This window comes from Squalius cephalus (assembly GCF_949319135.1).
Source record: "Squalius cephalus genome assembly, chromosome: 10".
Lineage (NCBI taxonomy): Eukaryota > Metazoa > Chordata > Actinopteri > Cypriniformes > Leuciscidae > Squalius > Squalius cephalus.
The window spans coordinates 5,912,269-5,926,108 of NC_137131.1; the positions used below are offsets into that span (position 1 = coordinate 5,912,269).

Genomic DNA, 13,840 nt, shown 5'->3' on the forward strand with positions numbered 1-13,840 from the left:
CCAGTACTTAAATCATGTTTATCAGGTACTTTGGGAGACACAAGAAGTGAATAGGGAAATAAATTATACATCAATATTCCTATGAAATGTTAGATGATTTATGAAAATGTTGAAAAATTATTACTCTCATTATTACACTTCTTTTTTTTTTTTCTTTTTTTTTTTTTTTTTTGTATTACATGTTGCCCCTAGAACACATTAATATGCAAATTACATAAAGTGTATAGATACATTGTATTGAATGGGAATGGCATTTATGGCCAAGTAAAATGGTATATCAATTCATTCTGTTAAATCTTTCATGGCAGAGAATCATCATTACACAAAGTTTGGTTTGAAAAATCCTAAAACTTAAAAACTGATTGGTGAATAAAACAAATCTCATTGTTTTTGCCTATACATGTCATTTCTTGCCATTTTATTTTTTAAGCAACTGAGTCCTGGTGTCCACTACAGTGGACATCGCATAACATATGAATAAAATATAATCTTTTTATTCCCCCCTTTCATTCACATATAATATATATTTTAATTTTAAGTATATATTTAAATTGTATGCCTCAATTAAACGTTTATATTTCTAGCCTTGCATCACATCAAAGCAGTATTTTCGTTCAGAAGACTTTTGTTGTGTAGCAGAGAATTTTTTTACTTCCGGTTAGCCTTTTCCGGTCCTCTTTCCTGCCTCCCGTTCAAGATGGTGAGACTTTAGTGTTCGCGATTGATCCGCGAACATGTTTTAGTATATGAAATCTTCTTTATATAGTCAAGAAAACTACGTGATCACCGAGTATAGTTAGTAACGTATCTGATTTTATTAAATACTGGCCACTATATCGGGATTATTAGACGGTTTAAGTAAGAAGTTTCTGATGATGTTTAGCATGTGCCTTCCTCTTCAGTAGCACGCGGCATGGACAGGCCGGGTATTGTGTGTGTATATATGTATATAAAGCAAAATACTGGCATTTAATTTAAACGGCATTATTGCCATTAAGACTTCGATGTATCGATTCTAATTGTGTTATTGTCGATACGTTTCGTATATATAGCAAGACGCTGCAGCCTGTCAGTACTTGGGTGTAAACTGAAGATTGATGCAGCATTTACTGATGAATTCAGGACAGGCTTTCTAGGCTAACATAAAATAAAGAGTAGATTGACACTTGGCTAATTTAGTAATTTTTTTACAATAATTAATTTTGATTGTTGCATAAAGATCTCCACTGTTCTTTGGAAATATACAGATCATATGCCATAATGGAAAACCATCAGGAAATCGCGATTTTCACATTTACAAAATTTGAGTTTAAAAGTAAAATATTAAACAATTTTTTTTAGGTCTGTTTGTGGTTACTGTAGTAATGGAAATCCTGAGAATAATTTTTTGGGAAATTTGAAATGGGACATTTCCTGATATTTCAAAGATTTCCAATTCTATCAGAACTACATACAGATCTCAAGTTTGAGTTGGGTATCGTTTTAATTTTAGAGATACCTCTTATCGATTGCGATTCTTATCGATTCCCAGTTTCAATTCCATTTTGCTATTAAAAAATAAATGTCAAAACATGTTTATTCTTTGTTTTTGCAAAAGATTATTTTGCAACTGAACACCATGAACAAAACAGAAGCCTAAAGAACAACTAATAAACTAGACTAAATTTCAGAATGTCTTATTAAAGACAAGTACACGGCCAGTAATAGAATAACAAACAAGCAATAGCACAGATAAATACAACTGAAGAACAGTTCAGAAGTTGATATCAAATATAAAATAACACTGCATAGTTTTCTTTTTATAAATAAAATATAGATTAATCCTTATTTTTAACGTTACAAAAATGATTCAGTCAAGATCAGTGAGTGATTTTTCTTTGTTCTTTGATTAGTGTTAACACAGACAGCAGCAGGTTTATTAGGCTGCTGTCACTTTAAGACTGAATGCGTTTTCTTTCTTCGTCTGTTGACATTTATTTCTGGCTGTGTTTGCGAGGATACTTTGACACAATTGTGTGTGTATTTAAGCACAAGAAGACACGAAAGAGTGCTCTATTCAGTATTTGTGCACTATATGAGAGGCGGCTTCTGTGTACGCGCTCTGAATGTGCCCAGCACAGAAAACGGTGTACGAGTGCCGAATTTCGCATCATCTTTCACTTGATTTATTTAAAGCCCCATTAAAATGCTCACACAGGAATCGATAAGCAGAATCAAAATTGTATAACAAGTATCAGATCCCGGAACTGATTTTCAAGTCCCAACCTTGTGTGTGTGTTTGTATATATATATATATATATATATATATTTATATTTATATATATTTATATGCGTGTGTGTGTGTAGAGAGATAGAGAGGGCAAAGTAGAATTTTTATCAAATTAATTTTTAATTGCTTGAGCCTAAAATACATGGTAATTCATTGGTCAGGAAATGTAGGATGTTTAATTGAATTATGTTCTATACTATTTTAATTATCAATTATTTCCATTTTCAAATGCTAGACTAAGAAGAGAAGGAACAACGGACGTGCGAAGAAGGGCCGTGGCCATGTCCAGCCCATCCGCTGCACCAACTGTGCCCGCTGTGTTCCCAAGGACAAGGCCATCAAGAAGTTTGTCATCAGGAACATTGTGGAGGCTGCTGCTGTGAGGGACATCTCAGAGGCTAGTGTGTTTGACTGTAAGTGACTGCTTTAACAGCCAAAACATTGATCAATTCTCATTAGTATGCCTTTCCAGATTAAAATAGTGGTTTTCTGTTTTCCGCTCTTCCTTTTGTAGCATATGTATTGCCCAAGCTCTACGTGAAGCTGCATTACTGTGTTAGCTGTGCCATCCACAGCAAGGTGGTGAGAAACAGATCCCGGGAGGCCCGCAAGGACCGAACACCACCTCCCCGCTTCAGGCCTGGCGTAAGTGCCTTGAAATTCTGTAGCTGACTAATCTTAATTACTCCTTTAAAGGTAGGGTAGGCAATTCCAGAGAGTCTAGCAATAGCAAGATAGCTTTGAAAACATGAGACTCCATCCTCCCTTCAGAACGTCTCCAAAGCCACACCTCCTTCAAAACGCATGAACACACACAACAGAATCTGCAAAGTGTCACGAGATGAGAGAAGGCGTTAAATTACCTCATTACGACATGGCATGAATGCAGCATAAGCTCGTTGTTTTGGTTCGAGAGGAACTGTAAAGTATTAAGGTGCCTGCTGTTTATTTGTGGCACTCGGTGACGCTGGACCATATGCAATGATTGGACGAACATTTTTGGTTCTGAGACTCCCACAGAAGACAATATGAATATCTTTTAATATGTGACCCTGGACCACAAAACCTGTCACAAGTCGCACGGGTATATTTGTAGCAATAGCCAACAAAACATAGTATGGGTCAAAATGATCGATTTTTCTTTTATACCAAAAATCATTAGGATATTAAGTAAAGATCATGATCCATGAAGATATTTTGTATATTTCCTACCTTAAATATATATAAAAAATATTTTTATGAGTGGATTCAGCAAAATCGCGAACAGAAATGGACAACTTTAAAAGTGATTTTCTCAAAATTTAGATTTTTTTGCACCCTCAGATTCCAGATTTTCAAATAGTTGTATCTCAGCCAAATTGCCTACCCTACCTTTAAGTTAAAGCAACAGCTGCAGTATGTTAGTAAAGTTACAATGCTTGAATTGTTACTTTTATGTGGATCTCAGCATGTTCTTTTGTCCTTTTTTCCTGCAGGGTGCTCCTCCCAGAGCTCCTCCGAAGCCCATGTGAAGCAAATCAACTGTCACAATCTGTGCATTGTTTTGCAGAAAAATAAAAAATATATGAAACTGGTCCTAGGGTTTCTTTGTTTTGATTGTTTCTGCGTAGTTTGTTTGGAGCTCTAAATCTGTCATTTTTCTCTCATATTCAATCTGAATTTTTTCTTTTCTTTTATTATATACATATAATTATGTATTATGGTTAACACATCCCCAATATTATTTTACATTAAAAGAATCTGAGCGTTTTGATATTGCTAGTTATCTGATTTTTGAACATAAACCACTAGCTCGTAGACTGTTAGCATAAATAGTTTTAAATGTATGTCAATGTTAAGGATCAAAAAAGAAAATCTGGTCATATTATTGATTTAATTTATATTCGCAGTCAGTGGTACAACCTCGATTTACCGATTTTTATAAAACGCATTAGTAATCCATTGTTTTTTGAATAGCACACCTCAAAGGAATAATGTCAATGTTTTAATTCTTACATTTCCTCTGTGATCCTAATTATTATAATTGAATAATAAAAGCAAACATATTTAGTGATACCTACATTTTAGTTAAAAAATAAATCCTTAAATTTAAATAAAATTTAAAAATGAAATATTAAAACTCTTAAAAAAATATTGACGATTAAAGATAATTCAATAAAATATGATCTTCACTGTTCATATGTCTTTCTAGATTGTTGCTAGTTTGAATCATGTTAATACAAGTACTGGACAGACATGCTTTGACTTTAAACTATGCGTATGCACCTTATAAACGCAGATTTACAAAGTTCAGGTTTTTGGGGAGCTGCTCAAACTTTGTTGGTGCAGTCAGGCAGCATGTCTCGATCTTGGCTTTTTTTTGCATATTACTAATAATACACCCATCTTTACATTATAATAGTTATATTATTTGTATAATTATATGTGTACTTGTAAGTATGCAGTTGCATCCAAACTGTTATCCCACTCTTAGGCAGAAAGAAGAAAGTCATGAAATTCCAGTTTCTGTAATGTGTTTAATAAATCAATTAATGTGTCCCTAAATACAGTTAAAATGGGTATAGAAAAGTAATGTGCAATAAATCACATGGTGTTTGAATGACAGAATTTGACTCAATTTACTCTATTTCTTTCTACATAAATGTTCTTAAAAGACCTTTTGTTAGCATCTATTCCACTTGCCATCTGTTACTGTAGGATTTTGAAAAGTGCTGAGTGTCACTAAGTCTCAGTGATCTCCTTAGTGAGGTGCGAGTTCATAATCAGCCTGCGATATTCAGCCAGACACGCACAGCAGCCTTGACAAGGACTGTGGAAATTAACCAACAAAAATAAAACGGCTACAGCTAGTTAGTTTCATTCAGTTCATTGGTTCATCCTTTGTATTTTCTCAAACTTAAGGTATTAAAGAAAGACTGAAAGCTAATTAAGCTGCTGCCAATTCAATAACTTCAGGCTCGATTCTTCGACTGTGCTCAGGGCGAGCACGCGCTGAGAAGAAGCCTGTCTCCACAAGTTGAACATTTCATTAAAAAAGCCATTTTCAAAGGCCTGAATTTTGGAGAGCATTGAACACGATGGCAGAAAGTGACGGAGCTATGGAGGAGCAGGAGATGGAGACACAGGAGATCAACAGTGACGAGGAAGCCCTTAACCATTTTGGCAAATATAGTGAGGCTCGGGCCGCAGTGCCATGGGAACAACGCACATTCAAAGAGAAGGTGCTCCACCACGCTGATCGGATCTTTCTCATTTTTCTTGTACTCTTCCTAATCGTACACTGTGGAGATTTCCTGTATAAGATCTGGTATGTGACCAGCTGGAGAAAAATCTTGGAGTTTATCCTGGAAACTGTGTCATATCTCTTTACACAAGAGAAGGATGAAGAGCTTATAGAACTGTAGACATTCCTGAAATTCATTCATTTTCCCTGATCAGAGTTCCACTGCTTTATACACCAAGATCGAATTGGAACTGAATCAGTATCTTTCAGTAAAGCTTGTGTTAATTACCAGTACAGCTGTGAAACTTGTTTTATTATGTAAATGGTTTGTGATTGATGTGTTTGCCATTGTGAGGTTTTTGTTCCTGCCAATAAAAAGCTTCTGTCTATTCGATTTTGTTCACTTTTAATGTGGTTATATCTGGAGCTGTTTGTTTTACTTTAAATACGTGCTATTCTATATTTTGGCTATGATATAGTGTCTACATACTTTTAATACATACTGTACATACTCTAATACAAGATGGCAAAGAGCTGATGCAATTAATGAAACATTAGAAAGCTTTGTATCAAGGTCAGAACTTAAAAGGAAAAATTGTAATTCTGTCATGATTTAATCACCCTCAAGTTGTTCCAAACCTGTTTAAATTTCTTTCTTCTGCTGAACACAAAAGAAGACATTTTGAAGAATGTCGGAAACCAAACAGTTGATGGACCTCATTGACTTCCATAATTTTTTTTTTTCTAACTATAGTATAGTCTTTGGGCTGCCCCCCCCAAGATAGAAGATTTAGCAGTTCATAAAATATTTAAAAATCTCTGTATTCACCATATGATGTGTTGTTGAATGTGTAGCTAAACTGGAGGGGATTTTGATTCGAAAAACAAATCAAAAAAGCACAACTGTCAAGACAATTCATATTTAATTTTATTTGTAGAATAAACAACTTTAAGACTATTCATATTAATATGTTTAATGGAAAACTCCTCACAGAGGTAGGGTAAAACTGCCAAACATTCGCAAATATTGCCCTTAAAAGTCTTGATAGAATCATTGCTAGCAGTAGCACGCCATGAACGAGGAAAAAATAGCATCCAATCATCGTCTCCCATTTTGACAGGGCGCATCGTGCAGCCAATCAGATCATCGCATACTGATTCATTCTTCAGCTATTTTCCTCCACTCGTCCTCTCTTTTCCGGAAATTGCAGCGTGACCGACGTTTCGTGTCTTTCGCAGACTTAAAGTATGTTTTCATTGACATTTCACTTATATGCTGAAAGTGTTAAAGTGTGTTTAGGTACAGTTTTTTAAGCTAGTATTCATGATTAAAATTCAACTGTATTTCCACTCGGCAAGCACGTGCTTATCAAGTTATATAGGCATACTCCATTTTGTTTCCTTGCGCTCTAGTCGGAGTAGAATTGAAATATGGCAGAATGTAATTATAGTTAATAACACAAATAAGACGTGAAGGGTTGAAAAATGTTCTGGTTATTTGAATTATGATTTAAAATATAAATATGTAATTAACCATAAACAAAGCATGTATATCACGCTTGATAAACCTAGTCAGCTGCTTAGCATCAGACTTTCAATCTATGCATGACATTATACTATATATACTATATACTTAACTGTATTATACTATATTTCTTATATACTTAACTGATAAATTATTAAATTAATTACTGTAATGATTATAGTAATTAATTACATAATTTTTCAGTTAAGTATATAATAAATATTTAATTTTAACCATGTTTCCAATCACCCTTCGTGAGACCAAATATTTCTTTTAGATTTCAGATTTTTGCCTATATATTAGGAGCTGTATTTAATATAGTTGTTTTTTTAGTCAATATTTTCATGTTTGGTCAAATCTTCTTAAGATCATATGAATCAAAGATGCTTATAAACCATGCATCATTTATAATAAATAATAAAATAATGATAATAAAATAATATTATTCTATAAAAAAGAAGAATTGTGAATTTTGATTTCATGGTGATGCAATTTATTTTTTGTTAATCCATATATTTGATCAAATGCTTCTTAAAATCATATGAATAGAGGATACATATACTCAAATCCATTAATCAGTTATAAATAAGTGTAACCTCTCTTCTAGAATGCGTTACGTGGCCGCTTACCTGTTGGCTGTACTGGGTGGCAACACCAACCCATCCTCCAAAGACATCAAGAACATCCTGGGGAGTGTCGGAATCGAGGCCGATGATGAGCGTCTTAACAAGGTAGATCCTGGATCTAATAAACCTGTTTAAAATCGGATATTAGAAATTATCATCCTAATACAATTGAAGTGTTTTATAATTAAATATCTTAACATTCATCATAACATTAATTTTTTATTCTCCACTCCTTGCCATACATAAATCTCTTTGATATATTCTATTATTAGTAGTAAAAAAATAAAAAGGATTTCCATACAGTCCTGTGTTGTTGCACATTGAACTCTGGTGCACTTTCCTTGTTCTTACTCAATAACACGGATGCATGGACAGCAACTAAATCCCCCAATGAGTCAGTCCTTCTGTTTTTTTGTTGTTACTCAACAGGTCATCAGTGAACTGAATGGCAAAGACATCAATGAAGTCATGAATGCCGGTAAGGCTGCATTGCTTTTACTGTTTGACCTACACAAGATTAAAATCATGTGAGCATTTGAGTTCCTCATAACACTCACTTTTTTGTCGTTTCACTTGTATGTTTCCACAGGCCTCTCTAAGTTAGCCTCCGTTCCAGCGGGTGGTGCAGTGGTGGTTTCTGCTGCCGCCGCTGGTGGCGCTGGAGCCGCTCCTGCTGGGGAAGCACCTGCAGGTGCGTACTTTAATAAACCTGCCAATAGGGTTATTATAGTTAACTAAAACAAAAACCAAAGAAAAACTTTTGGTACTTACTTGAAATAAACTAAACTTAACTATAATAAACTATAATAAAATCTAAAAAAATGTAAACTTATTTTATTTCAGCTATTTTCATATAGTTTAAGTACTAAAAACTTAAACTTATATATAAATAAATAAAAATTATAAAAGCACAACAAAATTATTGGAAATAAATTAACTATAACAAAAAAATAGGTCAAATTAAAATAAAACTGCTCAGGATAGTTTTATTCACCGTCATGGTTTACAGTTTTCCAGATGCATTACGTTTCAAATTTTAGCAAAATATTCTCTTTCACAATTTTCTAACCCTTTAGCTGGTGTTTTTCTTTAGCCGTTTGAACGTCACCTGCTAGGCATTGTGTTGTTACGGATATGATTATAGCATTTCTTCCTCATTGCCTTTTACTAAATTGCTGAAGTCGGCTGATTTGCTCCAGTGATAAAATACGTCTGAAGTCAGAAATAACCTGGAAAGTTTGTGAAATATGTGTGATTTGACATTTGCATGTTTGCTTTTCAGCGGAAGAGAAAAAGGAAGAGAAGAAGGAAGAATCTGAGGAGTCTGATGAAGACATGGGCTTTGGCCTCTTTGATTAATCTTTCTTTTGTACCTGTAAAAATACAATAAAAAAAGGAAAACATTTATGTTTAAAGATGCTTTATGATTATTTGTCTGCAAAATGGTAAACCATTTTTGTTGTCTAAGTTGAAGACTTACCTTTTGTGTGAGCAATACACAGTATTTATTAATCTTGGTTAATGTTAGTTAATGAAAAATACAACTGTTCATTGTTAATGTAGGTCCATTAAATAATAACAGACATGACTTTTGATTTTAATAATGGTCTTCTAGTAAATGCTGAAATTAACTGACATGAATTAATAAATGCGTAGAAGTATTTTTCATTGTTAGGTCATGTTAACTAAAGGAACCTTATTGTAAAGCGTCACTGCTAAAGTTGAAAATAATAGTCACATTTGTTAGATATAAATCCTTGATCATGACAAATGAAGGCTCGTTTCAAGTTATAAATACCAAAACCTAGGAATTAGTCTTCATTAATAATGTAATATTGAAAAATAATCATTGTTTCCTAAACATTCTTACTGCACCTTCTCCATCTCCCGTAGTTCAACAAACAGGCTACTTTGGCTCCAAACTAATTTCATTGGTAGACTCAATAGTTGGCATGTCAGAGCACTCAAAACTAACATGATCATTTACAGTTGTCTCTGCACATTAAGATCAAATATATTAACACTAAAAATCACCCTTTGGAGGAAGGTGACTTATAAAATAACAAGTGTCTGGCAAAAGGCTCCGAGCATGTGTTGGTCAGATGTCAATTGCAGTATTGCAGCCATCAATCACTTGTCTCTGGTGTATAAAAATAGGACCAGGTGGCAGAATAACATAAATTGGCAAAACCCTGTCATGCTGACTGGCCACTGCCTCTCTCTCTCTCTAAAATAAGAGTTTAATTCACTGCTCAAAGTAAATCAGGGTTGCAGTATAATGAAGAAGCTTCTGCTGCTCTCCTCTCCACTCCAGGACTTTAAAGATGATATGATCTATCATGTAAGTAGCCTAAAATTTTACACATGTAAGATTAGAGGTGAACTGAGATTAACTGGTGGGTTATATGGGAAATCTGTGCCATTTAAAAAACATTTATTCTTTAGAAAACACATGAAATTTGTACTTTTCGGGGGAAACAAACAGCCTATAGTCCCAGACTAAAATGCAAGTTTGAGCTGTTTTAACTGAAAGCAACTTGCACTGGCGTATCTTAAAATATGTCAGTGCCACTGTTTTGTCTCAAGATGCACATCCGTAATGTTTTTTTCTAAAGCATGTTTATAAAAGCTACTTAAATGTCCTAATTGAACTAAGGCCTAATCCTGGCTTAATCTTAGCCCTGTCTGTGACACCAGGCCTACATGTATTACATTAGGTTTTAAATATTAGAATTTGTTTGTCCAAATCTTTTAAAAGACAACATGCTTGCAATCCATTAGCAACAATGACATAAACCAAGCCAATCTGTATGTGAGGAGGACGTGAACATGAAGAGAACAAAAGAAGTCAGAGAAAATGACATAAATGAGGAAGAGGAGCAAAGGTGGGGCAAAGGGGAGCATTCTGAAGAGATAAAAACAGATACTGAGTTACCGGAGGAGTTCCATCATGGTCTTGAAGATCTACCCTGGAACCTGAACTCACTGGAGCAGTTACTATATATCAGCCTACCAGCATGGATACAAAGAGGTGAGGAGCCGAATACACTTGATAGTTCCAGATTCAATGCACTTCCAACTTTATCACTGACACTCTCAGCTGTCACTGGTGATTCTGGAGTTGGGAAAACATTAGCTGTGCAGTTGAAGAGCAAAGCTTTATGAAGGAAAGTGGGCAGCCCTCCATCACTCTTTCCCTCATTACACCCCATCCCACCTGCTGTACAGAACGAGAGGCAAATGTCAGGCACATGCTTTTGTGGTACAAGTTGTCAGGGACACACTTAAGGACTAGCTGAAACATTGTAAGACTGAACTGAACACACTTACAGACTGTTTCCAACGACTGGAGCAGATTTTAAACACCGACTGAACGCAACTGTCTCTGGCTCACCGTGGATCAGTCGTTAGTATCAAATTACATTCAGAATCGACCTTACGGTCGTTAAGTGCATTCCCGGCTTTAGTGAAATAGATGACAAACACTATCTAACTAAAAAAACATACTCTAAGAACATTATGCTAACGTTGCCATTCAATTATAAAAACGTTTTCTCCAAACGTTCAAAACGTCCAGTTTTTTAAAAATGTTTTAAAATCATATTTTCTTAAATGCAAATGTTCCATTTTGCAAACATTATGGGAATGTTACTTTTGAATGTTGTCTGAACATTATGAAACAATTAGTAACATTTCAAAATGGTAGACGAACGTCCAAATAAAACGTTTCAGAAAAAACTTTGAATAATTGATGTATAAATAATACATTTTGTGGTAACGTTTTGAGAACATTATTAAAAAACAGATGAAATCTTGGAACAACTTTGAACATTCTATTACTACTACCAGAACAAATGTTACTGGAAGAATGTCATAACTTTGAGAGAACCTTGCCAGAACATTCTGAGAACGTTCCCTTTTAGCTGGTGACATACAGCCCCGAAAAGTAGGCTATTTAAACAGTTAATTCATGTTTAAAATGCATGCATACAGTATCATTACACAACCATTCAAAAAACTAATTTTTTAAATTAATTTTATTCAAATTTTATTTAGGCTGATATTTCAAATAGCCTAAATGCTGTTCTTTTGAACTTTATTTTCATCAAAGAATCTTGAAAATAACTGTTACGGTTTTCACAAAATTAAGTAGCACAACTGTTTTCTACATTGATTCAATGTTTCTGGAGCAGAAAATCAGCATATTAGAATGATTTCTGAAGGATCATGTGACACTGAAGACTGGAGGAATGATGCTGAAAATTCAGCTTTGCCTCACAGTAATAAACTGTATTTTAAAATATATTCAAATATGGCAGAATTTGAAAGAACCTTCTACAAGCAAAACATACCACAAGTAGAAGTTTGATGATGACAACAAAAATGATGACTAAAAAGACAGTCATGGTTAATGTCATGAACTACACTTCTTGATGTGCCAGCTGAAAAGTTATTTCTGAGAAAATCTCTAGAAGCATTTGTTTGCAGATTCCACTAGTTTATTGTTTAATGGCAGAACTTAAAGTGATTTAAGTGTCCGCAACCTTTTTGAGGCAACTATGCACTATATCCAGTCTAATGAATACTGTACTATACATGTAAATATGCACATGCTAAAATGAAATCTCTCTCTTCAGCTTTGCTTTGTAACCTAGCAGAACAGTTTGGCATCTGGACCTTTCACAACAACATCTTGCCGTGTCGTCTCTTATCCTACGCCTTACTGCCGTACACTCTGCCCACTACAGCAGTCATCTCGTTCATCTATAGGTAAGATCTTTAGTCTAAATCAGCTGCTCAGATTCTTGTTTGAGGATCTTATCAGTAGAATAACATTCCTTGTGTTGTTTTGTATGTGGTGTGTGAATAGATTTTTGCGCAGGGCGAAGAAACTTCCCCACCAGGCTCTGAATGCAGTCAGGGAATTCAAACAGGAACACCTGCGGTTCGCCCTCACACACTTGAGAAGACTGTTGCCGAACAGGTAAAACTAGCAACGCTTTCATACATGATTGAACTAGTAATCAACATGAAATGACACATTTTTCTTCAATAATGTGACATTATTTCATGAATTTTTCCAGATTCCTGCTATTGCAAATTCCACCTTTGGTCCCCATGCCTGCTCTATTTCTTGCACCCTGGTCCTGTCTCCCCCCTCTTTCTTTGACTTTCCTTCCCTTTTCCTCTTTTCCTTTACTTTCTATTGCTTTGCGTTTTCTGTCATGCCGTCTTCCTACTTCAACCTGGAAGAAGCATCCGGAGCGCAGGAGCCAGACCCAGCCTCTGTGGTTTAGACAACGATCCTTCCTCTGTTTCCAGCTCACTGGATCCGGCGATTTCTGCAGAAAGACAGATAACATCATTACAGATGCAAAGCCACTATCTTCAACTTTCCTCTTGCAGCTCAACTTGGAGTTAGAAATGGACAGCCATTCTGAAACACCACAGCTTCAGAAGGACACGCTAGATTATGACAGAAGCTTATTACTAGACTTGGACAGGAACGCAGAAGTAAATCTCTCTTCTCCTTGTATCTCCTACATGGATGTGCAAGAGGAAGATAGAAGGACAGTGCGTTATTTATTGCAGACAAAAGTCTCTCAAAAATCTGATTAAAAACAACGACACTGACTATGTGTTTGTTGTTTCAACTTAAAACAGTGTTCATGCTGCCTTAAAATTTTAAGTTTATTCAACTCAAATATCCAACTTAGTACAACTTCACATTTCAAGTTGTCTAAACTTAAATTTTACCTTTAACTTTAAGGCAACACAAACACTTTTTTTTTCCAAGTTGAAACAGTGTGTAGAATATTTGGTTGATACGCTGAATATGGAAAGATATGCATATCCGTGTTGTTATTGTTAACTAGAGCTAAAACTATTAAATATTGTTTCAGGGAATTTTTATAAAGCTAAAATAAAATATTATATAAATATTAGGTGAAAAACTTAAACTTAAAAAAGCTTAAACAAAATTGAACTAACTGAAATAAAATACTAAAACTATATAGGATTATTCTTTAAAAAACAAAACAAAGACTAATACAAAATGGCAAAAGTAAATAATATTACTAAATGATTATTTCAATTTAGTAGTAAGAATAAAGTAAACATAGTAAACGTGCCAAAGTCATATTCTGATTTATGTATGCAAGATTGTTCAAATCTAATAAATGCATTATCAAGTTGGA

At 34.6% G+C, this 13,840-nt stretch overlaps 3 protein-coding genes across 4 annotated transcripts; all 3 read left to right on the plus strand.

Annotated features, from left to right (window-relative positions):
• The first annotated feature begins 625 nt into the window (after window positions 1-625).
• Window positions 626-3,843, plus strand: rps26l (ribosomal protein S26, like). The gene is made up of 4 exons (XM_079884800.1): window positions 626-700; window positions 2,505-2,682; window positions 2,784-2,914; window positions 3,745-3,843. Exons 1-4 carry the CDS (start codon window positions 698-700, stop codon window positions 3,778-3,780), a joined length of 348 nt encoding a protein of 115 aa, XP_079740926.1. The 5' UTR covers window positions 626-697; the 3' UTR covers window positions 3,781-3,843.
• Window positions 3,844-6,627: 2,784 nt separating this feature from the next.
• On the plus strand, window positions 6,628-9,058 carry rplp2 (ribosomal protein, large P2). The gene is made up of 5 exons (XM_079884443.1): window positions 6,628-6,738; window positions 7,625-7,748; window positions 8,073-8,121; window positions 8,233-8,334; window positions 8,926-9,058. Exons 2-5 carry the CDS (start codon window positions 7,626-7,628, stop codon window positions 9,000-9,002), a joined length of 351 nt encoding a protein of 116 aa, XP_079740569.1. The 5' UTR covers window positions 6,628-6,738; window position 7,625; the 3' UTR covers window positions 9,003-9,058.
• An 808-nt stretch (window positions 9,059-9,866) lies between these two features.
• Window positions 9,867-13,840, plus strand: LOC307166085 (uncharacterized protein). 2 transcript variants are annotated; one of them, XM_079884217.1, is made up of 5 exons: window positions 9,867-9,984; window positions 10,425-10,674; window positions 12,281-12,413; window positions 12,514-12,627; window positions 12,728-13,840. In XM_079884217.1, exons 2-5 carry the CDS (start codon window positions 10,473-10,475, stop codon window positions 13,260-13,262), a joined length of 984 nt encoding a protein of 327 aa, XP_079740343.1. In that variant the 5' UTR covers window positions 9,867-9,984; window positions 10,425-10,472; the 3' UTR covers window positions 13,263-13,840. The 2 variants fall into 2 exon arrangements, with proteins under 2 accessions (XP_079740343.1, XP_079740344.1); XM_079884218.1 differs by having other exon boundaries at window positions 9,941-9,984; window positions 10,402-10,674; window positions 12,728-13,393.

Bases quoted from the DNA above. Each gene is read 5' to 3' on its own strand.
- rplp2 (XM_079884443.1), top strand. From the start codon at position 7,626: ATGCGTTACGTGGCCGCTTACCTGTTGGCTGTACTGGGTGGCAACACC. The intron at 7,749-8,072 runs GTAGATCCTGGA...GTTACTCAACAG, and splicing joins ATGATGAGCGTCTTAACAAG to GTCATCAGTGAACTGAATGG. The intron at 8,122-8,232 runs GTAAGGCTGCAT...ATGTTTCCACAG, and splicing joins CAATGAAGTCATGAATGCCG to GCCTCTCTAAGTTAGCCTCC.
- LOC307166085 (XM_079884217.1), top strand. From the start codon at position 10,473: ATGAAGAGAACAAAAGAAGTCAGAGAAAATGACATAAATGAGGAAGAG. The intron at 10,675-12,280 runs GTGAGGAGCCGA...CTCTCTCTTCAG, and splicing joins ACCAGCATGGATACAAAGAG to CTTTGCTTTGTAACCTAGCA. The intron at 12,628-12,727 runs GTAAAACTAGCA...GAATTTTTCCAG, and splicing joins AGAAGACTGTTGCCGAACAG to ATTCCTGCTATTGCAAATTC.
- rps26l (XM_079884800.1), top strand. The intron at 2,683-2,783 runs GTAAGTGACTGC...TTCCTTTTGTAG, and splicing joins AGAGGCTAGTGTGTTTGACT to CATATGTATTGCCCAAGCTC. The intron at 2,915-3,744 runs GTAAGTGCCTTG...TTTTTCCTGCAG, and splicing joins CTCCCCGCTTCAGGCCTGGC to GGTGCTCCTCCCAGAGCTCC.